Source organism: Sus scrofa, chromosome 2 (genome assembly GCF_054392235.1).
Source record: "Sus scrofa isolate SSC_HxYL_T2T_F1_AM1 chromosome 2, Sscrofa_HxYL_maternal_Yorkshire_Landrace_v2.0, whole genome shotgun sequence".
NCBI classification, from domain to species: domain Eukaryota; kingdom Metazoa; phylum Chordata; class Mammalia; order Artiodactyla; family Suidae; genus Sus; species Sus scrofa.
The window spans coordinates 146,206,089-146,233,473 of record NC_139384.1 but is presented as its reverse complement, the minus strand read 5'-3'; the positions used below and the strand labels follow the sequence as shown (position 1 = coordinate 146,233,473).

General features: G+C 51.0%; 1 protein-coding gene across 3 annotated transcripts in view; it reads left to right on the top strand.

The window, feature by feature from the left end:
* Positions 1 to 27,385, top strand: part of FSTL4 (follistatin like 4) — a 725,863-nt gene that overhangs the window by 499,685 nt on the left and 198,793 nt on the right. For all 3 annotated transcript variants that reach the window (XR_014838793.1, XM_085014566.1, XM_021084752.2), the window contains exon 4: positions 4,144 to 4,392. Coding sequence is in view for 2 of the 3 variants with exons in the window: in XM_085014566.1 (XP_084870692.1) it covers positions 4,144 to 4,392 (249 nt within the window). In the remaining variant the exon portion in view is untranslated. The remainder of the gene's footprint in view (positions 1 to 4,143; positions 4,393 to 27,385) is intronic.

Below are 27,385 nucleotides of genomic sequence, written 5' to 3'. Positions count from 1 at the left end.
GCCTAGGCAGTACCACCCACAGAGACCTTGAACAACCTCTCCAGGCCAGGTAAGGGGAGGGGGCTCCCATCAGTAGGCCAAGGACAAGTTCTCAAGGAACAATGACCTGGGCAAACACACCTATGGGCACTTAGCATCCCAAGGTGGAAACCTACAGATTTCCCCTCGAGAGCCATTCAGGCGCCAGCCCTGAGAGAGGAGTGCTCCTTGGTTCACTTTGTGCCAAGGAACCAGTTACAGAGACTGAGTCCACGTTGAAAAGCAGTGTGATAACCAACTTGTCCATGCTCTGTGCTGTGGTCAGAGGTGACAGAACAAGGAAGGCGCTTCCACTCCTGGTCAAGCAGGAGGCTTGCACCTCTGTTCAGTTCTCCCTCTGACCCCCAGCCTGGGGTCGGTGGGCTCACCTGCGACCTGCTAACCTCCACGGCCTCCACCTGCATCCTGAGTTAGCAGTCCCGAGTGTGTGGCAGTCAAAAGGAGAATCCTCATTTGAATCGCAGAGGGAGGCTTGAACCCCGACTGATACAAATGGACTTGTTTCTCCTGCCACCATAACGTTCATGTAACAATTCCCATGTCTGGCCATGTGCAGTAAATTTAATTAGGGTTGAAAAGCAGCTTATTTGGTGAGATGATCAGTTTCCCACCTGGGAAAACGACTTTCTTTATGACTATAAATTAAGCACATTTTATCTTTTTCAGGCATCATGGTCGTCCTCGTAGATACTGTAGGCAGTTGCTGGCAGTCTCACTTGGTTACCTTTCCCATTACTGTTTTATCATTGTCCTGGTAGGACTGGGAAATTCATTCTGTTTTCATAACAAGGAGGAAGTGGTGACAAGGGGCCCATTTAATGAAACCATGCTTGGCTGGTGCCTTGGTGCCCCGGGGCCAGGACCCCTGGCCACCCCTACGCAAAGCAGGCTCAGCTTGTTTTGGGGCCCGCTGGCCACAGATGGAAAAGGACAGGTGCAGGGCTTTCAAGCTCCTTTGGTCCTAATTGCAAATAATTAAGAATCAAATATTTGCCAACCACCTGTTTCCATGTCAGAGAGAACCTGAGGGTTCTCGGCATCTTCCGTGAACACAGATTTGCACAAGCGTTTCCTTAGCGCTGACCCCTCGGAGCAAAGCCTGGGGGAGGCCCTCAGAGCCACACCCCGGGCTAATCCATTGTAGGCAGCCGAGGTGCCATGCACAGTGCTGGTCCTCAGAGGTGATGGCTGCAGCGTGGTGTCTCGGAGGAGATGGGTCAGCAGGGGGGATTCTGCCGGCCCCCCGCCACAGCGGCTGGCTCTCCTTTGATGCCTGGGCTGGGTTAGATGGTGGGTTAACACCTTCCTGCTGTGCCACGCAGGTTCTAGTCCTCTTAACCTCAGAGAAGGCCCAGCTTCGCGGACAGTTACCTCCCCTTCACACCTCCATCCTTCTGGCTCCCCTGCTGGAGGAGGCAGGGGAGATGCACCCCTGAGCAGATCACTGCGTGTGAAGCCCCCTCCACCCTCCCATCCCAGCCCAGCCTCTAGCCTGGAGGTTGCACATCAGAACAGAGCTGAAGATGGGAATCTATGAGCCTCTGGCCAAGACAAGCATTCCCAGACCCTGATCATCACCCGCCCCTTTCATTGTAATGCCGTTGCCCCTCCTTGAGCACCTTGGTCACTTCCTGCTCCCTCCTTAGGAAGGGATGCGGCCCACTCCTCACCCTGCCTCTCTAGGGCCGATAGGCACAGGCGCAGGTACAGCATCAAGGGACTGCGGGGGGGGGGGGGGGGGGAGCTTCCTCATAACCTATCCCACATGCAAATGAGGTATCCTGCCCAAGGCCAATCAGAGGCCTGAATATGCCCCTCACAGAGACCAATCAACATTCAGCCCTTACGCAGGCGCTGTGGGCAGGGGCGGGAAGAATGGGGTTCCCACTCAGGTCCGCAGCAGGGGACTATCAAAGAAATCCAATTGAAAGCGGGGCCAGTCCCCACTCACAGGGTGGCCCGCTCGGCCCCCGAGAGTGTACTTTCGCTTGAATAAAGTCGCTGTAATGCCAAAAAAAAAAAAAAAAAAAGACGGTGTCTTTGAAACTACTGTGTTTCTTAAACCCTCAGTGTACAGGGTGGTGGGGGATGAGGGGGATTGAGGAGCAAGGCCCTCCCCCTGGGGGGCCTCCTGAGGCCAAAGAGTAGGGGCAGACCCTCTCAGGGTCAGGGTTTCAGAGAGGGGCCCGGGGACCAGAGGGGGCAGCCGACCCCAGGGGTGAGTAGGATTTGATTTACGCAGACAGAGAGCCCAGTGTGGGCGAGGGCGGAGGAACTGAGACCAGAGGCTCGGAAACGAGCGCCGTTTCTGCAAAATGGGGCAATTCGTGGGTGTCCTTCTCATCACGCAGGGAAGTTTATTAAGGTGATACAGTGCCAGTGCTTGGTGGCCTGGCCTTGTCTTGGGAAAGAAACAAAGGCTGATATTTTTAGAGCTGTGTTAGTTACTTCCAGTAGCCGCCAGCACTTTCCAGGGTAACCCATTTTCCAACGACCCAGGAGAATCATGCTAATCAAACACGCTCTGTGGCAAACCAGCCATAAACACGGGGAGGGGGAATGGAGCCCTCAGCCTTGACAGGAGGGTGCGAGCTGGGGCCCGTGAATGCCACCGAGCCTTCGCAGTGACACGCCAACAATTAGAAAAGTGGATAAAAGAAATTCACATGCCCACTTAGGATCTGCACTTTTACACTGCTCAGAGATATTTTGACCTTCTAGTTTATTATGATTCAAGAAAAAGTCAATATTTCTTAGCTTGCCAAGGCTGGAAGAATTTAAATGAGTTATTGAATCAGGCAGTTAATCTACCAATAACTGATTTTTTTTTCTTTTCAAATCTATAATGATGAAAAGCAGACCTAACCAAAAACAAGAGAAGGAAGTTGTGGGTTTTTTTGTTGTTGTTCCCCTTAGGCGTTTTAATCCCATGGGGTAGGAGTTGAGGCTGAAAGTTCAGTCTTGACTGCCAGGGCCATTCTGTCTTGCCAGCGTTTTGAAGGAGATTTAATTAAAACTTTAAAGCAAAGACTTCTGTGGCCGTAAAATCTGCATGCGTTTTAATTATTTGTGTGTTGATAGCCCTTTTATAAATCTCAACTTCCTGTCTGTGGCCACCAATGGCACGTGGCACTCGTCCAGTTTTCTGGACTCTTTGGAGGAGTGTCATGTTGGTTGGCTGCTTCCACAGAAGTGTACCTTCTCAACAAGAAGCCCCTCTCCCAGCTGCCCTGCTGGGTGGCATGTGAGCTCCGGGTACCACAGCCTGAGATCATTATGGGCATGTGATGGATGCAGGAGACACATAGCAACACGGCATGTGGGAGACCCAAGGCAGCATAGCAGCTGCTCTTTCCACGGTCTCAGCCTTCTTGCCCACAGCAGCAGCATTGTGCTACAAGGACTAAGCAGTGGACAGAGGCTGCTGGTGCCACCAGTGCTGTTGGGTCCTGTGAATCATATTCTCCCCAGAGAAAAAGCTCAACCTTGGGGCTCCCTGCCTTGGCTGCCCCCCCCCCCCGCCACGGCCCCCCGATCCTGAACACTTAAGAGTGCTACTTTCTCCTTCCTCCACACTTCCTCCCTAGACTCTGCAATGGCTCCCCAGTGCCTGAGTCTAACGAGGCAGAACCACGCCTCACTACCCCTTGTCTCCCCTCCCCCACCGCCACCTGCCTGCACAAAGCTCCTCCCCATGCCAGGGCTCCTCCCTGAGGCAGCACAGGCTCCCTGCCCTGCCATCATGGGAGCCTTGGCTCAAGCCCTCGGTCCCTTGGAAAGCCCTCCTTCTCTCCATCAGGAGAGCCCTTTGGTACTTGGCTGCTTCCGTGTGGCCCTCTGTTCTTGCCTCCCTCCCAGGATGGGCAGGGGCTGTGTCAGAGTGTTTGGTAGGAGCCAGCTCTGCACAGCAGGGCACTACTCGCAGCACCCACAGCCAATTCCCATTGGGCGGGGTGGCAGGGGCTACCTAGGGAGTCCCAAGCCCCGAAGCCTCAGTTTCACAGGCAAATGGAGCCTCTGCTCACTTGAAGGAGCCATAGATGTGGCCCATGCCCCCCACCCCAAGTGCGCGAGGCTGACCCTCTGTGTTTGTGTTCCTGGCAGGACTTTCCGGCCACGTCGGGCTGCCGGCCTCCTGCGGAAAGATGTTCTGCAGCCGTGGGAGCAGGTGCACGCTCAGCAGGGAGACGGGGGAGCCTGAGTGCCGGTGCCTGGAGGCCTGCAGGCCCAGCTACATGCCCGTGTGCGGCTCCGATGGGAGGGTGTATGAAAACCACTGCGAGCTCCACCGTGCTGCCTGCCTGCTGGGGAAGAAGATCGCCGTCTCCCACAGCAAGGACTGCTTCCTTAAAGGTAGGAATGGCTCCCTGCCTCTGTGCTTGGGGGTTTGTCGTGGGTTTTCTAATGCCCTTCTGACCAGTCGCCTTGGTGCTGAGTCTGCAGCTTAAATGTGTTTTTTTAAGAAATAGAGAAAAAGGGGAGTTCCCATCGCAGCTCAGTGGTTAATGAACCTGACTAGGATCCATGAGGACGTGAGTTCGATCCCTGGCCTCACTCAGTGGGTTAAGGATCTGGCATTGCCGTGAGCTGTGGTGTAGGTCACAGACATGGCTTAGGTTCCATGTTGCTGTGGCTGTGGTGTAGGTTAGCAGCTATAGCTCCAATTCGACCCATAGCCTGGGAACCTCCATATGCCGTAGGTGTAGCCCTAAAAAGCAAGGAGAGAAAGAGGAAGACAGAAGCCTTAACAAGATGGCAGCAGTGATGTTTCATGTCTGCTATGTCCACCTCCAGAGCCCCGTGTCCTTGGAGGAGGGCCCCTGGGAGAGCAGAACCCAGGGGGACCCCGCTAAGCCTGGGCTGATGCATTGCACATGTGCAGTAGGAACCAGCCCGCAGAGCACTGCCCAGGTCTCTCATGCAGGGTGGGCCCTGCCAGGTGGTGGCAGCGAGCGCACTGGCCCCTCTGGACCATGGCTCATGAATCAGGAGGCCTTGCTGTGCATAGAGTGTGGCCAGAGAAACCTCAGCACAGTGGTTCCCAGCTTGGCAGGCACTGCAGCTGTGGCCTCGAGGGGTCTCCTGACCTGACTTCTGAGCAAGACACGAAGTTCTGACGTGGACATCAGAATATGTGTGTGGAGTTGGGGCCAAAAGTTCATGCTCTGGTCTGGGCTAGAGTGAAAAGGGCCGCGCCCAGCTCCCTGGAGGTGGCAAGAGCCTCGAGGGCAGGGCCTGTGTAAGAATATATTCTCAGCAGGTGGCTCAGGGCCTTGCACCCGGGAGGTGTCAGCAGCACACAGATGTGAGAGTTAGACGGCAAATTCCCATGTCCCTGTGGCCCCAGTGAATGGTGCGTGCCATAGCCCGTAGAGACATTTGCCCTCCTGAACCCAGATGGCTATATGGGAGTAAAGCAGGCGGTGTGAGACGGCAGGTGGGCACAGGCCCACTTGCCTGAGCTGGGGAGGGGGCACTGGAGGTGAGGAGCCACCAGTGGGCTGCACGAGGTCTGCAATGGAGCCCCCCCGCCCCTGCCACGTGCTTGCGACACCAACAGAGCAGGGCTTCTGTGTGGTCACAGCTCGCACAGAGCAGAGAGCCGAGTCCCAGCCTCACCCTCACAGGTGAGGGGGCCGCGTGATGGGAGGGTTCACAGTGGAGGAGCCCAGGTCTGTGGCCTCCTGCCCCTACCTCGCCTATGGGCCTGGCCAGTGGGGTGGGGGGCGGTCGTGGAGTGGGCAGGGCTCCAAAAGGTTGAGGTGCTCCTGTGCTGGGAATTGTCTCGGGACCTTTCGTGGCTGTGCTTATGACACGAATGCTGGGGTGCTTCAGAAGGCATGAGGCCTGTTAGGGAAGTGAGGCCAGAATGAGCCCAGGAAAATGTCCGTGGCCTGAAAGCAGTGCCCAACCTGGGCCAGCTGATGCCTCGGCAGCCGCGAGCTCTAAACACTTGACCGCTTGCTCCAGCTTTATTGGCCATGTTGCATTTTATAGACTGATGTTCCATTCTCCCGTTTCCAATATCCCTCAAATTGCATCTTTCTAAAGGTTTTTATTTCTGCATCAGAGTGTGCACAGCCTCCCTCGCCATCGGTTATTCAAACGGCGTTTCTCATTTCATGCGAGAAAAAATCAACCACCGCAAATCCTGCCTTGGTGGGGGTGCCGGGGGAGCACTGGAGAGTGGTGGGGGGGCAAGCCGACTGGGTCTCCATTTCTGCTTCATGCTGATTGAATTTATCCAGCGATGCCTTCCGAATCTGAGTTTTTCACCGATTTTTAAAATTCCCATCCATTTGCTGCGGCAGAGCCGCTCTCTGAAAGATCCCTTTTTGGTGGCAAGAGGTATCTGCAAGGTCCCAGATGGACCTGGGGTTGCAGCCCAGCCCTGTAACTTTGGGGGCCTGAGCCCGCCTCTCTTGGCCCTTTTCTCGGCTCAAAGAAGGGGCTACTGGCAGGTCCCTTCTGCTCTGTGGAGGAACCTTGATGAGATGCCACACAGAAAGCACTTAGCTCGGATCAGGTGCATGACGCGTGTTGGGTATCAGTAACACCTGTTGTCATCATTGATCTTATCCACCGTGGCCTCGGGCCTGGAGCAGGGAGATGCGCAAGCCATGGGGGGATGCCGGAGGATAGGAGCTCTGCCAGCAGGGCCCGCGCCCAGATGGGTGGCTTCCTGGCAGATGGAGAGGGAGGAAGGGAGGCGCGGTCCTGGGGAAACCCACCTGGAGCCAGGGCTCCCTTTCTACAGACTTGGCCCTGTGGGTCTGCACCCCTTAGAGAAGCCTCCGCTGCCTTCTGCTCGGGTCTGCTCCAGTTTCTGGAGACGGGAAGGTCGACGGGCCTCTCCAGCGTTGCCCCAGGGAGTACCCCCACTGATCCCAGGGCCTGGGCTGCCCCGGAGGTAGGCTGTCCCCAGGAGGGTGCTCAGGGCATGCTCTCGTCTACCTTCTCCAGGACCACGGCTCCACCTGGGAGGAGGAGGTAATGGATTGATGGGGGCAGGTGGCAGGGGATTTTTGGAAGAAAGGAGTGTGGCTATAAAGGGCAGCTTCTTGCAGTCCCCACCCCAGCGTGGCAGCAGGGTATCCAGTGACCTCAGAGCTCCACAGATGACAACCCTCTTTGGTCCCACATTTGCAGGGAGTTACTGATCCCTAAAACCGAAAAACACCTTTTTTGTCCCCAGGCAAAAATTTTGAGACAAAAACTCTGAAGTCATCTATGTTTCATGATCTTGTGCTACCACCCTGGACAAAGAGAACTTACGACTTTCTTCTCTGGGGCTTCTGCTGCCCCTAGAAGTCACTGTTAGGACAATGCCTATGGGGCCAGAGCATGTGGAACAAGGGGGGACATGGTGGTGGGTTCCTGGGCTGGGCTGCCACAGTTCAGAGCACATGTTCCACCTCCAGAGCCCCTGCGCCTTATGGGGGGACTTCCTGGGGACACCACCCGGGGGTACACAGCGCTCGCCCCTCTGCAAGGGAGGAGAGGCAGCATTCGAAGCCCATGTATAAGAAAACCAGTGGTATCACATTCCAGTTGCTATGGCAATGGGATTCCATGTGAATACGGAATAAATACATCATCATTTAGGGATCATTAGCCTGTGAGAAAATCAGAACAGAACCCAGCAACCTTGCTTCAGGGGGTGTTGGCAGCTTTGACGCCACCTCTCCTGGAGTCCCAAGCAGGGTCTCTCTCACTGACAGTCAGGGGGACGAGGGAGGCAGATGCTGTCTCTGTTCCTCCTTGGGGCAAAATTAGAGTCACATTTGTCCTCCGCACCAAACGCCACCAGTGAACACCAAGATCGTGGGTGGATTTCTCTGTACCTTGAACTTCGAGATTTTGCATCTTAAAAGTTATCTTGTGACTTGGCATTCCTATGTGTGTACTAGTTGGCACTTTTAAAGTGATTTTTCTGACTCAGTTCTGAATTCCTGCTTTATCTCCTACGCTGTTGGAGAAGACAAGGTCGCCTCTCAGCCCGTCATCAGCAGCCAGGCTTGTATTATCCCAGATGAGGCTGTGTCATAGTCGGGCAGTTTTCCAAACAAACCATGAAATTGTGGAACAAAGGAGCCTGGTCGGGGTTCACTTCTAAACAGACCCTTAAGCTTCCTTATCCTCCATGGAGTTTGTGGGTGTATTTCGTTGCCTCAAAGGTGAATTCCTAGGCTTCTGAAATCAGAGGAAATAATTGCCTTTTTTTTTTTGCCTTTTGTCTTTTTAGGGCCACACCCGCGGCATATGGAGGTTCCCAGGCTAGGGGTCTAATTGGAGCTCCAGCTGCCAGCCTTTGCCAGAGCTACAGCAATGCCAGATCCAAGCCGTGTCTGTGACCTACACCACAACTCACAGCAACGCCGGATCCTTAACCCACTGAGCAAGGCGAGGGATCGAACCTGCAACCTCATGGTTGGTAGTTGGATTCGTTTCCACTGCACCACAACGGGAACTCCAACAAGTGTCATTTTTTAAGAATTAAACACACTATATGCTCATACTAAGAACCTTTTTTTCTTAAGTGTTGCTAAACACAGGAATAAAAACCCAACCTTCTGTTACAAGTTAGCGGCGGATAGATCTGGTTGCCAAAGACTTCTTTTCTTCTTACTGGTATTTAGAGGCTGTTACTTTGCATCTCGTTGCTTTAGAAACGTAAGTTGAGTGCCACGCATCCAGGGTATTTGCACACTGTGGCAAGTCTCTTCTGCCCTGCCAGGGAGGCTGCTCACATTCGCAGCTGTCCGCGCAGCCTCAGCAGGAGACTCCGCTTCCCAAGGTGTGGCAGTTACAGGTGCAGGGTCGTGGTGGCGGCAGCCATCCTGGGGGATTTGGTTTGACTCGGCTGGAGCAGGTCCCTACAGCAGGGAGATGCTGGAGCCAGAGGGAGTATCCCAGGGGGTCCCCACTGAGGGAGCAAGTGACCCAGGACCAAAGGCACCGCTTTGGTGCTCCATTCCACGCTGCCTTGGAGAAGGCACATAAGCTCTCCTGGTCTCACTTACTGAGTCTATAAAATGGAGTGATGACCACGTCAACCTCACAATGTCATGAGCAGAAAACGAGCAGTGCCAGTGGCGAGCGCCATACTCTAAGTGGTATCAGCAGCACTCAGGATGGCAGGGATGTCACCACAAACCTCAGGGCACAGTCCAGGGACAGATGCAGGAGGCTGTAAGGATATGCTCTCAGAGAGCGGGGATGTGGCTGCTCCTGTGGAGAGGAGACTGTTGGTCCTTCACGCTTGTTTTGTCACTGCAACTTGACCTCCAAATGATCAAACTTCTGTCACCTTCTCCAACTGCCTTGCTTTTGGAAAGGAGATGTAGTGTCATCCAAGTTCACTCTGTATCTGATGGAGAAGGAAAAGAAGAAGAGCTCCCAGTTCTAGATCGAGAGGAAGTTTCTGGAACACATGAAAGGCTCTTGGGAACTGTCCCCTGAGACTGAGAAGGGGAATATCTAGAGCAGGAGCTGGAGAAGAGACATTCAAGGGCCTCCCAGGGGGTGCACTTGAACTTCCTGCTGATTAAAATGCACCCCATCCGGGAGGTAGGGGGGGTGCTGTGGGTGGATGCAGACAAGCAGGTGGAGGCTTGTGTGTCTCCCCAGGTCATCTGAACTCAAGCTGACTGAGTGAGTGTCAGCTTAGCTACTCCAACTTTCCTGCTGCCCAGATGGGGACCCTGGGGCCCAGAGAGGGCTAGTACCTCCCCCAAGTCGCACAGGCTCTGCCAGTGTAGCCCACCCTTCAAAATCACCCCCAGCTTTGGGGCTCTTTTTCATGAGGTCCCCGCATGGCTTAGTCACAGCAGATGTGACTGCTTTATCCTTTTCCCCCAGAACAGTTTGTGGAGGGAGCTGCTGGGCTGGGCCTCTGTGCTGTGCAGGTGAGCAAGAAGCCAGCTGGGAGCTTCCCCAGGAAAGCTGGCTCATCATCCCAAACTCACGGGGCCTCCAAGACCACTCTCCACCTCTAAGGAAGGAGGAGGAAACAGCACCTCCCAGAGGCTGCAGGAAGAGCCTGGCGGCCAAGCAGCAGAGCCTCTGCCGTGTGCCTTCCTCTAGCTCAGTTTGGCTTTTTGGCCCTGGCCTCTGCTTTCTCTCCAACCCCACTTCCTGTTTCCAGTTTCTTCCCGTTGTCCTTCCACCCCTGGCCCTACCCTCTTCTGTCCAGAGACCCCGCTCTTCCCCCAGCCCTTGCGAAGGGATCTCTCAGCACCCTTCCTGGCCTTCACTTTGAGCTCCACACCACACCGCCCGGCTTCACAGATGTCCTTGAATGTCCACTGTGTCACTTGACCGTGACCCCAGACCTGCCCTCATGGAATTGACAGCCACAAGAAAGGTTGGGCTCCAGCCCCCATCACCCTCACTTTCTGTGCCATCGTGTGGGACTGCTGTAGCCTGAGACACCCCAGGACCTCAAGGAGCAATGGGAATCTTCATGGACCCCTCCTTGCAGCCTCTCCTGTAGGTTCTGCCAGCCTCAGTGCATCGCCAGCAGCCTTCCAGCACAGCAGCCCTCAGGCCCCAGGCATCTATCTATAGTATCTGCTTCCAGGATCAAGAAACAGGACTTAAACATCTGTTCTCTGGATATTTCCCGTAGGTTTTATGCAAAAGCACATGTCACGGTGTGAGCACCCTGCCGTGTGCAAGAATTCTATCAGTTCAGCACGTGCGGTGTGCTTCCCAGAACCACCACACTTTGGATGAATTAATTATATCCCAGTAATTAAAAATTGCTAATAAGTTATTGAGCTGAGAAAGTCTCACACTGCATTGATTCCGCTTATGGAAACAAGTAGCAACCTTCTGGACCCCCACAGCGTGTCCTGTTCTTTCCTAGCACCCCCCCCCCTTCTCTCTTCAACCCCTCCTTCCCTGTGTCTGCTGACAGGCTCCCACTCTCTGGCTTCATCCCTGCATCCTTCTAGGTCCCATTTCTCCTCTCCCCTTCCCTCTCTCCCAGGCACCCAAAGCCTTGCCCACCCTGGCTGCCCCCACTTCTCCTGCTCCCCCTCGCTCTGCCCACCAAGGTCTGTGCCTGGCTCCTGTCCCCATTAAGATCATGGTGTCCTTCTAAATGCCAAGTCCATGTGGCACTTCCCCCCCACCACCACCACCGGAGACTGACATCTTCCTTGCTTCCCTCTTGCAGCTGAACCCTGCCCAGTTTACTCCTTGTTCTTTCCAGATTATTCACTCTTATCTCAATATATTTTTGATTGATTATTATTCTCTACCTCTCTGCTGTCACCCGCACCCATCCCACTATCACCTTCTACCTGGACCACCTCTGTGACCCCCTCCCCAGCTATTCTCCCTGCACTCGATCGGATACTTCTTCAAACTCACCTTCCATGTGGCTTCAAGAGTGAACCCTCCAAGAAGAGCTAACTCTGACCATGGTGCTCTCCTGATTGAACCCCTCCATCCATCCATCCATCCATCCATCCATCCATCCATCCATCCATCCATTCAGCGACCATATACTTCCTGTGGGTCAGGTCCAGTCTGGGCCGTGGGGATGCAACAGTGCACAGACAGGACTCCTGCCTGGGTGGCTCACAGACAGTAAACAAGAGATGAGGTATCTGGTGGAGAAGAAGAAGGGAAAGGTGTGAGTGAGAGCATCTAACATGAGAAGTGACTTTTGAGCAAAGGCCTGAGGGAGGCTGGGGGGTTAGGGGAGGCATTTGAATATCCAAGGTGGGGAAGAGCATCCCAGCAGCAGGAATAGGTGCACAGACCCCGGCGTGAGGGCTCTCCTGGCATGTTGGGGGATCTCCTGGCCTGTTTGGGGATCACCAAGGGGGACAGAAGGGGACAGAGGTCAGAGGTCAAGGGACAGAGCATCCGGGTAGGACTTTGTCAGCAGTGAAAGGCTGAGCTCGTGGTCACCACGCTATGTTGTCTTTCTCGTTTCTTCCACACCCACCCAGGGAAGGCCTGGAGGGGACCTCCCTCTTCACCCCCACCCCAGGAAGCTGAGTGGGGTGTCCTGTGGGCTGGAAAAGATGACCTATCCAGAAGCTCATCACCAAGCATTTCTAGCTTCACCCATTAACTGAGATAAACCCACAGGGCCCGGGCAACTTCCTGCCTAAGCCCGGGACTGACCAAGGTGCCATGAGCTTCTAACAAGAGCAGGTCCTCCCTCTGCTGTAACTGCAGCTTCGCTTGCATATCTTCCCACGATCCTGGGTGTCCTTACCTGTAGGGAAATGGGATGAATCTTCTTTTCCTTTGCTTGTTGGAGAGCTTCCATGGGTTTCTTAGATGAGTGAATGCACAGATTGATGATTCTGTGTTAAGTGAATAGGACTCATGCTGTCCCACGGAGGCACGATGCGCAAGGACAGGAAGCCCTCGCCCTCCATGCGACACAAATCACGGGTCCCAGCAAAGGAAGCGGTGGATTCACAAGAGCGATCCTGCTCTGGGTGGGGCTGGGGGTGCATATGGAGAGTGTTGAGGGAACATGAGGAAGGAGGGGCCAGCAGGACGTGGGGTGGGTGACATGGGGCCTCCTGCCCCCGCAGCTTCCATGCAGGAGCTGCTTGAGGAGGGCCCCACATGGACAGAGAGAAGGGGGACCCTCGGTGCAGGCTGCTCAACACCATTTAATGGAGCCCACAGCCCACACTCGGGAGGCTTTGGGTGATGATCAGGAGTCAAATGTTTAATTACTGGAGCGAGGAGACGTTGATTTGGGACTTCTTTAAGGTTCTCCCCTATTGCGCCTTCAATTAAGATCAAGGCCCCCGTGTAGCAGCCGCTAAATGACACCACATATTGAATCTCTGTGCTCAAGCAGTTTATCTAATTATCTGTGTGACAAACTCAGCAGCTGTCAGACCAGCCACAACTCAAATATGTTGACTCTGGGTCCCCGCCTAAAAGTGTTTCCTGCTTACTAACAGCCTGAAGGGAAGGACTTACTTGCTCTTTAGTCCATGTGGAGTCCCTGGGGCTTCCTCTGGCCCCCACCCCCATAAGGGGCCCGTGGCTGGGAGGACAGTGGGCCTGGGAGTCCAGCGGTCTCCATGACCGTCCTACAGGTCAATCTGCTCTTGGTTCTTTTTTTTTTTTTTTTGCCTTTTTGCCTTTTTGCCTTTTCTAGGGCTGATCCCATGGCATATGGAGGTTCCCAGGCTAGAGGTCTAATCAGAGCTGTAGCCACTGGCCTTCGCCAGAGCCACAGCAACGCGGGATCCGAGCCGCACCTGCGACCTACACCACAGTTCACGGCAACACCGGATCCTTAACCCACTGAGCAAGGGCAGGGATCAAACCCTCAACCTCATGGTTCCTAGTCAGATTCGTTAACCACTGCGCCACGACAGGAACTCCTGCTCTTGGTTCTTGACATGCCCTTACCTACAGCCCCAGCAGCTGCCATGGGCACCCAGAATCTCTGCCTTCTTTTCTAGACAGGGAAGCAGAGGACCAGTTTGGGCCATTTTTTTTTTTCCCCCAACAAGAGGGAGGTGCACTGATCACTGTGCCAGATTAACTGAACTATGCTGGGGGCTTTGGGGGACAGACCCACAGAGTGACTCAGGGAGAGGCAGGAGACTGCTGGCCGCCCCCAGCAGAGCAGGCTCATCAAATGCACGGATCGGGAGCAGGGAGTGAGTATGTGTGGCAAAGAGTTCCTGTGGACATGAGTCCTCAGCCGGGAGAGCCAAGGGGCAGAGCTACGGAAAGCTGAGGCCCAACCCCTTGCAGCATCCTGGGGCGTGGGAAGCCCCCCCCGCCCCGTGGTTCCTGTCGTGGGTGGACTTGGGCCGGGCCCTGTGCCAGGTACCACGGGAGAGCGGGGTCCACCACACAAGGTCCCTCTCGAAGCTCATGGCAGAGCTTCACAGTGGTCCCTGGGCTTGGGCCCCTCGCCCCGCAAAGCCCACCCTCTGCCTCGCTTTTTCTTGTGCTCACTTCTGCTTTGATGCGTTCCGATCACTCATGAATGAAGGTAATTGGAGTGAAACTGTTTTCTAAAAGCTCTTCTAAATGAAAGTAACAAAATCGCTTTGCTTGCAAGCAATTAAAACACCAGACGCCACGAACTCTGTCCAGTTGCAATGAGCAGGAGTGGAAGCTGTGCATTTCTCTGTGTCTCTGGATGGAAGGGCTCATTCAGTGACCCAGCAGGCATGTCTGTTTCCTGGTCTTCCTCAGGGAAGTGCCCTCCACTGCCTGTCCCTGTGTCCACCGCCCCCACACCGTGGTCCCCAGCAGGTGCCTCTGTGAGCCCTGCCTGCCCCGCCGTTCTGCTCGGCTGCGTTCTCTGATCCTCCGCTTATGCCTCATTTTCTCTCTCACTCTCTCTCTCTCCCATGTGCGTGGCTGACTTACTCTTCTTATTCAAGTTCAAGGTCTTTTTTATGGGCTTTGCAGAGGCCTTCACCTCACCCAGGCAAGTGGAGCTTTGCACACCCAGCTCTGCGTAGGCCCTCGTAGCTGAGAGTTTCAACTTCTCCCCATCTGAGCGTATCCAGTGATTTGGGGGACCCTAGGTCAGAGGGGTCCCAGAGAATGATGGGCCTGATGGCAGAACCTTCTCCAGTTGAGGGGTGATGGGCAGGACGGAGGGGCTGAGGGGGAGCTCTTCCCCAAGCTGCAGAAGGAGGGAACCCCAGAGTGAGGAGCACGTTTCCAAGTGGACACCAGGGGAGCCGGGGAGGTGGTGGCAGGAAGGTAAGGTTCAGTGACATCGACCCAGTTATGTACATAGTTATCTGAACAAAATTCCAGATTTTCTTTTTCTTTTTTTTTTTTTTTTTTTTTTTTTTGTCTTTTTGCCATTTCTAGGGCCACTCCCACGGCACATGGAGGTTCCCAGGCGAGGGGTCTAATTGGAGCTATAGCTGCTGGCCTACACCACAGCCACAGCAACATGGGATCCAAGCCTCGTCTGCGACCTACACCACGGCTCACGGCAACGCCGGATCCTTAACCCACTGAGCGAGGCCACAGATCCAACCCCCGCAACCTCATGGTTCCTAGTTGAATTCGTTAACCACTGAGCCAAGACGGGAACTCCGTGAACAAAACTCCAGAGTTTCAAAGGTGCCTCCTCACTGGCCACAAGTGCTGATTACAAGGACATTACAGCAGCTGCAGTGGTGGCATTGAGTGGCCGTGACACAGCGGGAGCCATAATTCCACAGTCGGGACTGTTTGGCCAGGGCCACTAGGGGAATAAACGGAGGTGAAGCCTGCACAGACCCATTTGAACATTAAAGAGAAGTTGGCACATTGACGCACACTCCACTTTAAACCACAGTGGCTGTCTCCATGGGGTGGGTGCCACAACTAGTGTCTTGAGCATGTTGCAAAGAAAAGCAGTCCTGCTCCCACCACCAGCGCCCGCCGGCCCTGCTCTCAGGGGAAGGACGTGCCTGCGTCTCTGTGCCTCCCTGGGTCCCCTCCGTCCCCGTTGTGGTCGCCTGTGTTCCGTCTCACCCCACCCCCACCAAACTGTAGTAGCCTGAAGGTTTCGCTTGCATGCCACGCTTGTCTCATAAACACACTGCTCACGGTTTTAAAGGAACAAAGTTTCCATTTTAAAAAGTTTTGTGGCTCTCAGGTGAACAGTTGTGTGCATCTGGCCGACCTAACAAGCAGGAGCATCCGTAGGGAAGGAGGCAGAGCACACTGCTGGGAAATGGGGTTTCTCTCCTGTGTGAAATGCCGACAGGAGCTCAGGTACTCATTCAGAGAAACAGGTGGCTGGAAACCAGATGCACCTTTGCACGCGCCTGCCTAGAAAGCTCAGGAAGAATCAGCTCTGGGTCCAGCGGCACCAGGACTCAGTTGGCTCCAATTGCAATCATCACAATTTGCAACACATTCGATTTCTCACCCTTTGGGGAGATTGGATGCAAGGGAAGGTGGGGTAACAGCTAACTGTAAGGCGTCATTCTTTCTTCACTCTTTGTCATCAGTGTCACACAGCCCTCCCCGGTAAGGACCATTATTATCCCTAGTTAGCAGATGAGGAAACCAAGGCTCAGAGAGGTTTAGTGACTCACCCAAGACCACCCAGCTGGTGAGGGTTAGAGCTGCGATTCAAACTCACATCTCTTGGACCTTTTTATTTTAAAGCTTACACGTTGTCTTAGCTCCCCGTGCCCTGCCATGTCTCTTATCCCTCGAAACGATTTTTATTATTCCCGAAGAAAAGGGGCTTTCGAAATCATCAGACTTCGAAAGCACCTAAAGATGTCACTCCCCAGCCTGGCAGATGGTGTAGTCACATCCCACTCTGAGGGAGGCATTTTTCGCAAAAAGGAGCTGATGGTCACCTTGCCATAGCCACTCACGCCTCAGCAAGGAAATGGCGATATTTTAAAAAACATTTCTTCCTTTGCGATCTTTGCTCCTTCTGCTCTGCCTCCTGTGTATGTGCTGGTGTTGAGAAATAAAAAAGAAAGGAGACGTTGCAGTGAGCCCCGCCCGTCTGGTCCTGGGTCGGGATGAGCTGGGAACCCTGTGTATGCTCCTCAAAAAGGCTGCTGGACAGAATGGGCTGGAGGCTGAGCCGACGATCAGACCTGCTGCCCGGTGCGGTCCCGGGGGGACCAGGAGCCTGGGGGACGGCCCGAGATGGTGGCCCTGGAGAAGGGAATCGAAGCGGGTTTGATGGGGGAAGGGGGACATGCCGCAAGGTTGCACCCACAGCAGCAGGGTGCGCCCTGACCTCCTCCCACCTGTTCGCTCACGTTCCTGGTGCAAGTAAAACATCGGGCCTGGTCCTCAATATTTCATGGACTGAGTTTCACTCTTAGGTTTCAGGATCATTAGGAAAAAATCTCCGGTTCTTTCATCGAGCCATTCATGACTTGACAGGTCTCAGCAACTCAATGTTTTCATTTTTTTTCCACAAGCACTGTGCGTCAGGGCCTGGGGACTCAAGAGGGGTGTGAAGCTGCCCCAGCCCTTGGGGAGCTCATAACAGAGACTCCAGGTGGGGAGCACCCCAGTGGGGGACCTCCATTCTCTTATGGAAGGAACCGGGAGGCCTCCTGGAGGAGGCGCCATCCCAGCTGAGTTCTGACTATCAGTAGAAATGGGTTAGTCAAAGGGACGGGAAGGGGCTTTTGAGGCCGGGGGTTAGGTGTGAGGGCAGTATGGGGAGCCACAAGCCGCCTGCTGTTCCCCCAAACATGAAATTCAAGGTGAAAGAAAGCAGCCAGAGCCAAGTCTGGGAAGCAGCTTTGGCCAAGCCAGGGCTAGACCTTGAACGTCAGGTGAAGGGGGTGGGCTTTGTTTTACAGGCACGATTTAGGGGTTTTAAACAGTCTGGCCGGTGTTGAGAAAGATCACCCAGCCTGGCCATGGGGAGCTGCTTGGGATGGAGTCCAGGGTGGAGGCACTTAATGCATGCCGCAGGGAGCTCCGGGAACCTGAATTCAGGGAGTGGCCAGACTGGAGAACTCTTCAGGAAAAATAAACACAGCAGGACCAGGGGCTGGATGAACACACACAGGGAAAAGGAGGTGGGAGCATCGTTGAGGCTCTCGGCCCGGGGATGCCTGGGGACTTCTGGGCGAGAGCTGTGTGAGGGAAAGACTCACCCCGTCTGCTGTGACTGTAGGGGGTCTAAGGCCCTGCGGGAAGACTGGCAGGAGAGGGTTCCGTTTATATAAACACCTGCCCTCTAGACTTTAACCGTTCCTGCCTACAGAGGCTCTCCCGCATTTGGGGGATGGGAGAGGCAGCCCGCCTCCTACTCCTACTGGGTTACTCAGGACTCTGCAGACACAGAACCAGGAGGGCGTGTGTAGAAAGAGATTTGCTGGAAGAAATTGGCTCATGTGATTATGGAGGCTGAGAAGTCCCAAATCTGCAGATCGGAGACCCAGAAGGAGCTACGGTTCTGTTCAAGCCTTAAGGCGGCCTGCTGGAGAATTCTGTCTGACCTGAGGGACGGCTGGTCTTTTTGTTCTATTCAGGCCTTCCACTGATTGGATGAGGCCCACCCGCACTGTGGCAGCCCATTGGCTTCACTCAGAGTCCACTGACTTTGAATGTTAATTGCATCCAAAACACCCTTACAGAAACACCCAAATAATGTTTGACCATTAACATGGGTGCTGTGGCCCAGCCAAGTTGACACATTAAATGAGCCACCGTCTCCTCACCCTAGGACTGCTCTACCTGCCCTCTTCAAACCTTAGCCAGTCCTTGTCTAACCAGAAGTACAGGCCATTGCTGGGTAGGTCTGTATGAGGTTCTTCGATCAACAAGAGCCAAGCGTCCCATCTGGGCCAGGACCTGAACAGCCCTGCGAACCTGCTGGCCCTTGGTGGAGGGCGCACCCCATTGCCACCCCATCTGGAAAGCAGGACCCTTGGTTGGAAAAGCAGCCTCGCTTGGACAGCCAGGGAGAGGTGTGCGCCCCGACCCTGGACTCAATCCGTGTCCTTGGGCTGTAGATGGAGCATTGAGTCTCAGGGTCTTTACACCTGCTACCCCTGAACTGCAACCCAGCCCGGCACCCAAGAGGTCCACAGAGGGTGGAGGAGTGGCACCCACCCCAGATGTCCTCACTGTCCCACAGCCACCAGCCTTAGAGGTGCTTTCTGTCAACATCCGCTTTCCCAGTAGCATTCTTCTCTCCCACGAGCTTCTTAGTTTAAACAATAACTGTCTGGAATTATATGTCAACACTCATTGATATAAGACGCAAATTTGAGGGGAGAAAAATCAAAGAGGAACAAAAGCATCAGATTTCTCGGAAGACCAGGGAGGTACACAAGTGGCTGGGGACAGTGACAGGGCACAAAGGCTGCTGATCGGGTCCTAAAGTGGCTCCGTTCCAAGGATACCTTTTTCGGGAACCGCACACCTCAGCCAGGAAGCTGCCTGTTCCGAGGAAGAGGAATCACGGTATTTAATCAGCTACTTTGGTTGACTGGAGCTGTGGGGGGGAGAAGCGGGAGTGGTGGTCCCTCCTGGAAATCGACAGTGAAAGGGGCAGCAGGAGGGCTGCCTCTGAATGAGACGGCGACCAATTAACAGAGCAAATGTTTGAGGCGGCCCCGCTGAGTGATGGGAGGCCTCGTCTTCTCCCAGAGCCCCAGGAGCTGGTCAGGCAGACAGACAGGTACACGACTGAAGTTAATTGGAGAAAAATGCCTTCCTGGGAAGTGGGAGCTGGCTTGTCATTTACTGGGACCCAGGTTTGGTTTGGACAAGTATCTTTGCTGGATGTGAGACAGGCCCTGTGCTTTAGGTAGGCTCCGTGTCCCCTCCACTCAGCACCAGAGAGACTGGGCAGCTGGGGTTTCTCACCACGGGAATCTCAGAGCCAGAGGGCAAGGCTGGGCATCTGCGCATCTGGAGAAGTTTACGGTAGAGGGCTGTGCCTGGCTCCCCTCCTCTGGCTGGGCTGTGTCCCGAGAGCTCCTGCCAGGAGTCCAAAGGGCCTGGGCCACAGGGATGAGCGGGAGGGAGTTCAGAAGAGGCTGTGACGAGGGACGTTTGAAGCTCGGGGCCGGCAAATCAGGGTGGGCTGGGCTTGCTCTGATGGGTAGGCTCATGCCAAGGAAGAGGGTCATTTCCAAGTGGGCCACATGGACACGGACTGGCAGCTGAAGTCAGAGGCCAGCCAGAGTGGGGGATGTTGATTGAATCCCCCCCACCACTGGGCAGGTGCAATCTCCCCGCACCCCACTGTCGCCTCCCCGCTGCCCCTCCTCCAACATCTCACTCCCCATCTCTGCTTCCCTTCGCCACTCCTCTCCCCCAGGATTCGGACCTGAGTGCAAGTGGCTGGAAAATTCCACGTTTCTCTGTGAACTGGGAGAAACTGGCATAAGCAGTTCTAATGATTTAACCCGTCTCACTGCGTTTAGACGCAGTTGCAAGCCTGAACTGTCGGCCCTGCCCTGAACATCATCATGGGCATGGGCCAGGGGGTGCAGCCCCTTCCCTGGACCTCTGATGGCTTGTGGATGGCATTGACCCCACGTGCGCCCACAGGGTTATCTTTGGTTGGAGGAATTCTTCTCTCCAGTTTCTCCATCACAGTCTAGATTGTACATAAGTGACAAACTCGGCAAATGCAGGAGTTATTTCTCAGTGTTCCTGCCCCCTCTTTAAAGCAGGAGGAGGTGGGGATGGTGGAAACTAACCATCAAGGGGGCAGGGGCACGGGAATCACCCCCCCTTGTGAAGGGGATGCTGAGGCTCCAGAGACCTGCTGGGCTCTGCAGCAGCTCAGCAACCTACAGAAGGGCATGTCTCACCTGCACCACACACCCAGCATGGGTCAGCAGCACAGCCCAGCGCAGCCACACAGACCCACCTCAGCTCCGGCTCCCCCAGCAGAGGGGGTGTAGACAGTGAGCTCAGCTCTGGCCAGGCCATTCTCTGGGGTCCCCCTCACACTTCAGGTCGCGTCACGTGTGGGATCACACCTGCAAGTTCCATCAAAGCATGTTCCCAGGTGGGAGCATGCTGGAGAAGCAATGAGCCGCATTCCCCATTGTGTCCTGGCCCCTCTGTAGTGCTAGGGACAATCCAGACAAAGAACCTAAATCCTGAAAGTGGAACAGAAGGGCTGATGGGTTTCAGGGCAAAATTCGTCTCGCCGTATGCATCAGAGGAAAACAGTCTCCTTAGACATCGTTTCCGTGCCTTCTGGTTATGAGAGCTACATTGAACTTTTGCCCACCAGGTATCCTGAAGAAGCAAACAGAAACGATGAAGCCCCAAAGAGAAACCGTTCTTTTCAGTTTCATGTCAGAGCCGGCTGAAATGTTTCTCATAACAAAAGCAATTACATCCATCATACACAAATTGCCTCCTAATGACCAAATTGTACATCCCTGAAGCCTCCGGGTGTTTAAGAATATCCACAAAATTAATATTTTATGGCCAAGAATCAGAGACGTCACAATGTTTGCCAAGGTTTCTGCATGGGGCCTGAGGATGAGCCTGGTGTAACCAGCATGAGTTTATAAAGCCTCAGTGTTCCTCTGTAGCCCTTGGCATTGTAATGATCAATTAATTAGGAGATAATAGGTAACATCGTCCCTCCACTGAACTGCAGAGACCAGGTCCGCCTTGCTCACTGCAGTATAGCCTGGACTGGCGTGGAGTGCGCTTGCCATTAACACCTGCTCAGGAGAGGGAGGGGCTGTGGGAAAGGGACCCTGCTTTTCATTCACCTTGGTCAGCAGAACAGCAAGCAGTTGAGGGTTACCAAGCTGAGAAGGGACTGGGAGACCCTCGATGATCAGGACACCATCTGGTACTCACACGACAGTGTCGCCTCTAGCAGGATGTGCCCAGGTGGCACAGAAATGCTCCCAGGCCACGCCCACTGCCGCAGGCTCACCTCTCCCTCCAAGGTCAGGCTCTGTGAGGCTTGGCCATGGCAGGTGTGCCCATGCAGTGTTGTTCCACCGCACATTCAAAGGACTGGAACGGAGGCCACTTGGTGAAAGTGGAATCTTTTTCTTCATTTTTTATAATACACAGCATACAGACAGAAGATGCAAAGTGTTCAGATTCCATGAAATAATCCTTGAGACGAGCCATGCCTTAGGAATTAGGCTTTAGAAACACCCCCTCTCTCCCACCCCGCCACCAAAACTCACATCTTCCTCCCGGCCCTGGAGGTGACCGCTGTCATCTGACATCTGTGATCATCATGTTCTGGTTTTTCTTTATAGTTGTCTCCTCGAAGGATGTGTGGAGACACGGTTTGCTTTTCCCCCGCTTTGAACTTCATATAAATGGAACTGCGCCGTAGGTGTTCTGTTTTGATTTGTTGTTGTTTGTGGTCGTATCTGCAGCGCTGATCCATACTGAGTATAGCTGTGGCTTGTGCGTTTGTGCTGCCGAAAACCCTTTATATGAATGTATCTGTCCTGCTGCTGACAGCCACCATCACGTCCCATTTGAGGCTATTCCAGGCAGTGCTGCTGGAATCGTTCTTGCATCTGTCTTCCACTGCCCAGGCGTGGAGCTTCTCTAGTGTATATACGTGGACAGTGCATTTCTTTACCCTTCTTACACATTGTCATGCTATTTTCCAAAACTGTTGGCCAGTTTTACCCTGAAAATAGCAGCATCTAAGAGTTCCTGTCCTTCACCCAGCTGACACTTGTGACAGCTAAACCTGTTGAATGTTTGCTAGTCCGGGAGGTTTGAAACGCTTTCTCATTGTGGTAACTGAGATTTTCCGAGTCACCAAAGAGGCTCAGAATCATCTCATTTGTGTAGGGTCCATTTTGATTTCCTGTTGCCTTAAGTATCTGCCCAAGTCTTCTGTACATTTTTCCGTTCATTTGTTTGTCTTTTTTTGTATTGATTTGTGAGAGTTCTTTATGTATTCTGGGTACTTATTCTTTATCGATTGTATTTATTACAAATATATTCTTCCCATGGTGGCTTGACTTTCCACACTGTTGTGGTTTCTTTTTAAGGATGGAAGCTCTTCATGTTGATATAGTTGAATTTATCAGACTTTTCCTTCATGTTGCAGTCTATAAATGTAGCAAATCAACTTGTACCAGTTAAACATAGACAATACGACATGTCAATTATATCTCCGTTAAAAAAAACTTTTCCACCATAGTTAGTGGCTTTTGTGCCTTTTTAAATCATCCTTCTCTGCCCCCTAAATTATTCTGTATCATCTTCTACTTTATAGTGTTGCTTTTTGCATTTTTAATGTAATACTTTTATTGATCTGTAATTCACTTACCATGCAATTCACCCATTTAAAGTGTACAAATCAATAGTTTAAAATATATCCCGAGAGTTGCACACCTATCATTATAAACAATTTTTAACTATCTTCATCACCTCCCCAAAGAAGCCCTGAACCCACTAGCAGTCACTCTTCATTCCTCCCTACTCCCATCATAACCCCTACTAAGCACAATAATCTACTTTCTTTTTTTTTTTTTTTTTTTTTTCCTTTTTAGGGCCACACCCATGGAAGTTCCCAGGCTAGGGGTCGAATCAGAGCTGTAGCTGCCAGCCTACACCACAGCCATACCAATGCAGGATCCAAGCCGCATCTGCAACCTACACCACTGCTCACGGCAACACCGGATCCTTAACCCACTGCGAGAGGCCAGGGATCGAACATGCGTCCTCATGAATGCTAGACAGATCCGTTAACCACTGAGTCACGAGGGGAATTCCCACACAATAATCTGCTTTCCATCTCTACATATTGGCCTATTCTAGACATTTGAGAGAACATGTGGTCTTTTGCGACTGGCTTCTTTCACTTAGTGTAATGTTTTCAAGAGCCACCCATGTTGTAGCTTATATAAGTATCTCATTCCTTTTTATTGCCAAATAAAATTCCATTGCATGGATATAACACATTTATTTATCAGTTTATCAGTTGACAAACATTTGAGTCATTTCCTCTTTGGGGCTGTTATGCGTATACTGCTATAAAGATTTGTGTACAAGTTTTTGTGTGGCGGTATGTATATATATCTCCACACAAAATAATATATGTATCATTTACATATATATATATGTATATATATATATATGTAACCATTTCTTTGGTTATTTACATAGAAGTAGAGTTGCTGAGTTACAGCTGAACTTCTGTGTTCAAGCTCTCCGCTGCCAAAATGTTTTCCAAAGTGACTGCACCGTGTCTCCTTCCCACCAGCGGTACACGGGGATTCCAGTTTCTCCTTTGCCAACACTTGTTATTAGCTGTCTTTCTAATTACAATCTTCCAAGCAGGTGTGAAGTGGTATCTCATGTGTTTTTGATTTGCATTTCCTTGGTGGATAATGATTTTGAGCATCTTTTCGTGTAATTATCGGTTATCCATGTATCCTCTTTGGAGAATTGTCTGTTTTTATCTTTTTTTTTTTTTTTTTTTTTTGGTCGTTTTGCTTTTTTTCTAGGGCTGCACCTGCAGCATAGGGAGGTTCTCAGGCTGGGGGTTTAATCAAAGCTGTAGCCGCCGGCCTACACCACAGCCACAGCAATGCGGGATCCGAGCCATGTCTGTGACCCACACCACAGTGCAAGGCAACGCTGGATCTGTAACCCACTGAGCGAAGCCAGGGATCGAACCTGCAACCTCATGGTTCCTAGTCGGATTCATTAACCACTGAGTCATGATGGGGACCCCATCTGTTTTTATCTTTAACCCATTTTTTAATTGGACAATTTGCCTCTTCCTTATTGAGTTGCAAGTGTTCTTTAGATATTCCCGATACATTTCTCTTATCATATGTATGCTTTGCAAATATTTCTCCTTTCACTTTATGTTATCTTTTGAAGCCCAGAAGTTATCCATTTTGATGAAGTTCAATTCACCGATTTATTCTTTTGTCAGTTGTATTTTTAGTGTCACATGTAGGAAAGCTTTGCCTAACCCAAGACCACAAAGACTTACTCCAGTTTTCAAAGCAGCCTTTACATTTAGATCTTACATCTTAGCATTTACATTTAGATCCTGTATTAAGATGTTAAGTCCGGAGTTCCCGTGGTGACTCAGTGGTTGACAAATCTGACTAGGAACCATGAGGTTGTGGGTTCGATCCCTGCCCTTGCTCAGTGGGTTAACGATCTGACGTTGCCGTGAGCAGTGGTGTAGGTTGCAGACGTGGCTCAGATCCTGCGTTGCTGTGGCTCTGGTGTAGGCTGGTGGCTACAGCTCCGATTCGACCCCTAGCCTGGGAACCTCCATATGCCGCGGGAGCGGCCCAAGAAAATGGCAAAAAGACAAAAAAAAAAAAAAAAAGATGTTAAGTCCATTTTGACTTAATTTTGCATATGTTATAAGGGTCCAATGCCTTATTTTTACATGTGAATATTCATTTGTCCAAACACCATTTGTTTTAAAGACTCCTCTTTCTCTTTGAGTTGTCCTGGCACTCTTGTTGAAAATCAATTAACTGTTACGGTAAGGACTCTTTTCTTAGAATCTCAATTCTGTTTCATTGATCTCTGTGTCTCTCCCTTGGCTAGTACCACATTGTTCTGATAATTGCAGCCTTGTAATAAGTTTTGAAATCAGGAAATGTGACACCTCTGACTTGGTCATTCTTTTGCAACATTGTTTTTGCTATTCTGGGTCCTTTACTTTTCCTTATGAATTTTTGGGTCAGCTTATTAACTTCTGCAGTGAAGTGAGCTGAGATTCCGGTAGGTAGTGCTTTGAATGAGCAGATCTATTTGGGCAGTGTTATCATCTTAACAGTATTAAGTCTTCTGATCCATGACCATGGGATATCTTTCCATTTATTTTGGTCTTCTTTAGTCTCTTTCAATATTTTTGGTAGTTTTTGGTGTATAACTTTTGCATTTCTTTGGTTAAATTTTTTCCTAAGTCCTAGGTACTTTATCTTCTTTGGATCTGTTGTAAATGGAATTGTTTGCATACTTGCATTTTCAGAGTGTTTATTACTCATGAATAAAAATACAGTTGACTTTTGTGTATTGATCTGATACCCTGTACACTTGCCAAACTTCTTTATTAGTTTTTATAGGTTTTTTGATGTGACTTAGCATTATCTATATATAAGAATGTGAGTATAAATATAGTTTCACTTCTTCCATTCTAATCTGGATGTCTTATAATTTTCTTGCCTAACTGCCCTGACTAGAACCTCCAGTACAGTGTTGAATAGAAGTGGCAAAAGCAGACATCCTTGTCATGTTCCTGATCTTAGGGGAAAGCATTCAGTCTTTTGCTATTAAGTATGATGTTAGCTGTGGGTTTTCCATAATATTTATTGTCAAATTGAGAAATTCTCTTCTATTCCTACTTTGTTGAGTGTTTTATTACAAAAAGAATGTTAAATTTTATCAGAGCTCCCACTGTGGCTCCTGGAAACTAACCCAACTAGTATCCATGAGGATGCAGGTTCTATCCCTGGCCTCGCTCAGTGGGCTAAGGATCTGGCATTGCTGTGAGCTATAGCTATAAGCTGGCAGCTACAGCTCCAATTAAAAAATAAAATTTTATCAAACATTTTTCTGCACCCCTTGAGATAATCATGTGGTTTTGTTCTTTTTTCTGTTTATATTGTACATGACTGAATTGATTTCGTATGCTAAGTGAGATTTACATTATCTGGATAGATCCCATTTGCTCCTGGTATATAATCCTTTTTATGTGTTATGGAGTTTGGTTTGTTAGTATTTTGTTGAGGATGATATTTTTGTACCTATAATCATAAGAGATAATGGTTAGCAGTTTTATTTTCCTGTTAACGCCTTGTGTAATTTTAGTATCAGTGTGATACTGGCCTCATAGAATGAGTTTTAAATGTTTGGTAGACTTTATCAATAAATCCGTCTGATCCTGCACTTTTCTTTGTGGTAAATTTTTAAATAGTTAATTAAAGCTTTACTTGTATAGATTTTCTGTTTTTTCTTGAGTTGGTTTCAGTAGTATGTCTATTTCTACAAATTTATCCAGTTCATCAAAGTTATCTAATGTGTTCGTACACAGTAGTCCACTTTATTATCTTGTTATCCTTTTTATTCTGTTAAGTCTGCATAATGTCCCCTGTCATTTTTGTTTTTAGTAATTTGAACCTTCTGTATTTTTTCTGATCAGTCTAGCTGAAAGTTTTTTCATTGTGTTGATTTAAAAAAACAAACAACAATGGTTTGTTTTGTTCACTTTCTTTATTTTTTTTCTATTCCTTATCTCACTAATTCCTACTTTGATCTTTACTCTTTCCTTTCCCTACTTGCTTTAGGTTTATTTTGCTCTCCTTTCTAGTGTTAGGTTATTGATTTAGGACTTGTTTTTTCTTTTAATAAAGGCGCTTACTGCTGTAAATTCATTCCCCTCTAAGCACTCCTTTAGCTGCCTACCAGAAATGTTGTTGCATCTTCATTTTCACCCATCTCAAAGAATTTTCTACATTGCCTTGTAGTTTCTTCTGTGATTCCTGGGTTACTTAGGAGTGTGTTGTTTAAGTTCCGCATGTGTGTGAATTTCTGAAATTTTATTTTTGCTATTGATTTCTAATTTTATCCCATTCTCGTAGGAGAACATGTTTTGTTTTATTTCAGTCCTTATAAGTATATTAAACCTTATTTTACGGTGTAGACTGTGGTCTATCCTAGAGAACATTCTCTGTACATTTGATACATATATGTATTCCGTTGTTGGACAGAGAGTTCTGCAGAGGTCTCTTGGGCCTAATTGGTTTATAGTGTTGTCCAGGTTTTTTCTTTCCTCGTTTATCTTCTCTCTCGTTGTTCTATCCATTAGGAAAAATGGGTATTGAGTCCTCCAGCTATTATTGTTAGGCTTTCTATTTCTCCCTGAAATTCTAGCAGTTCTTGCTGCCTG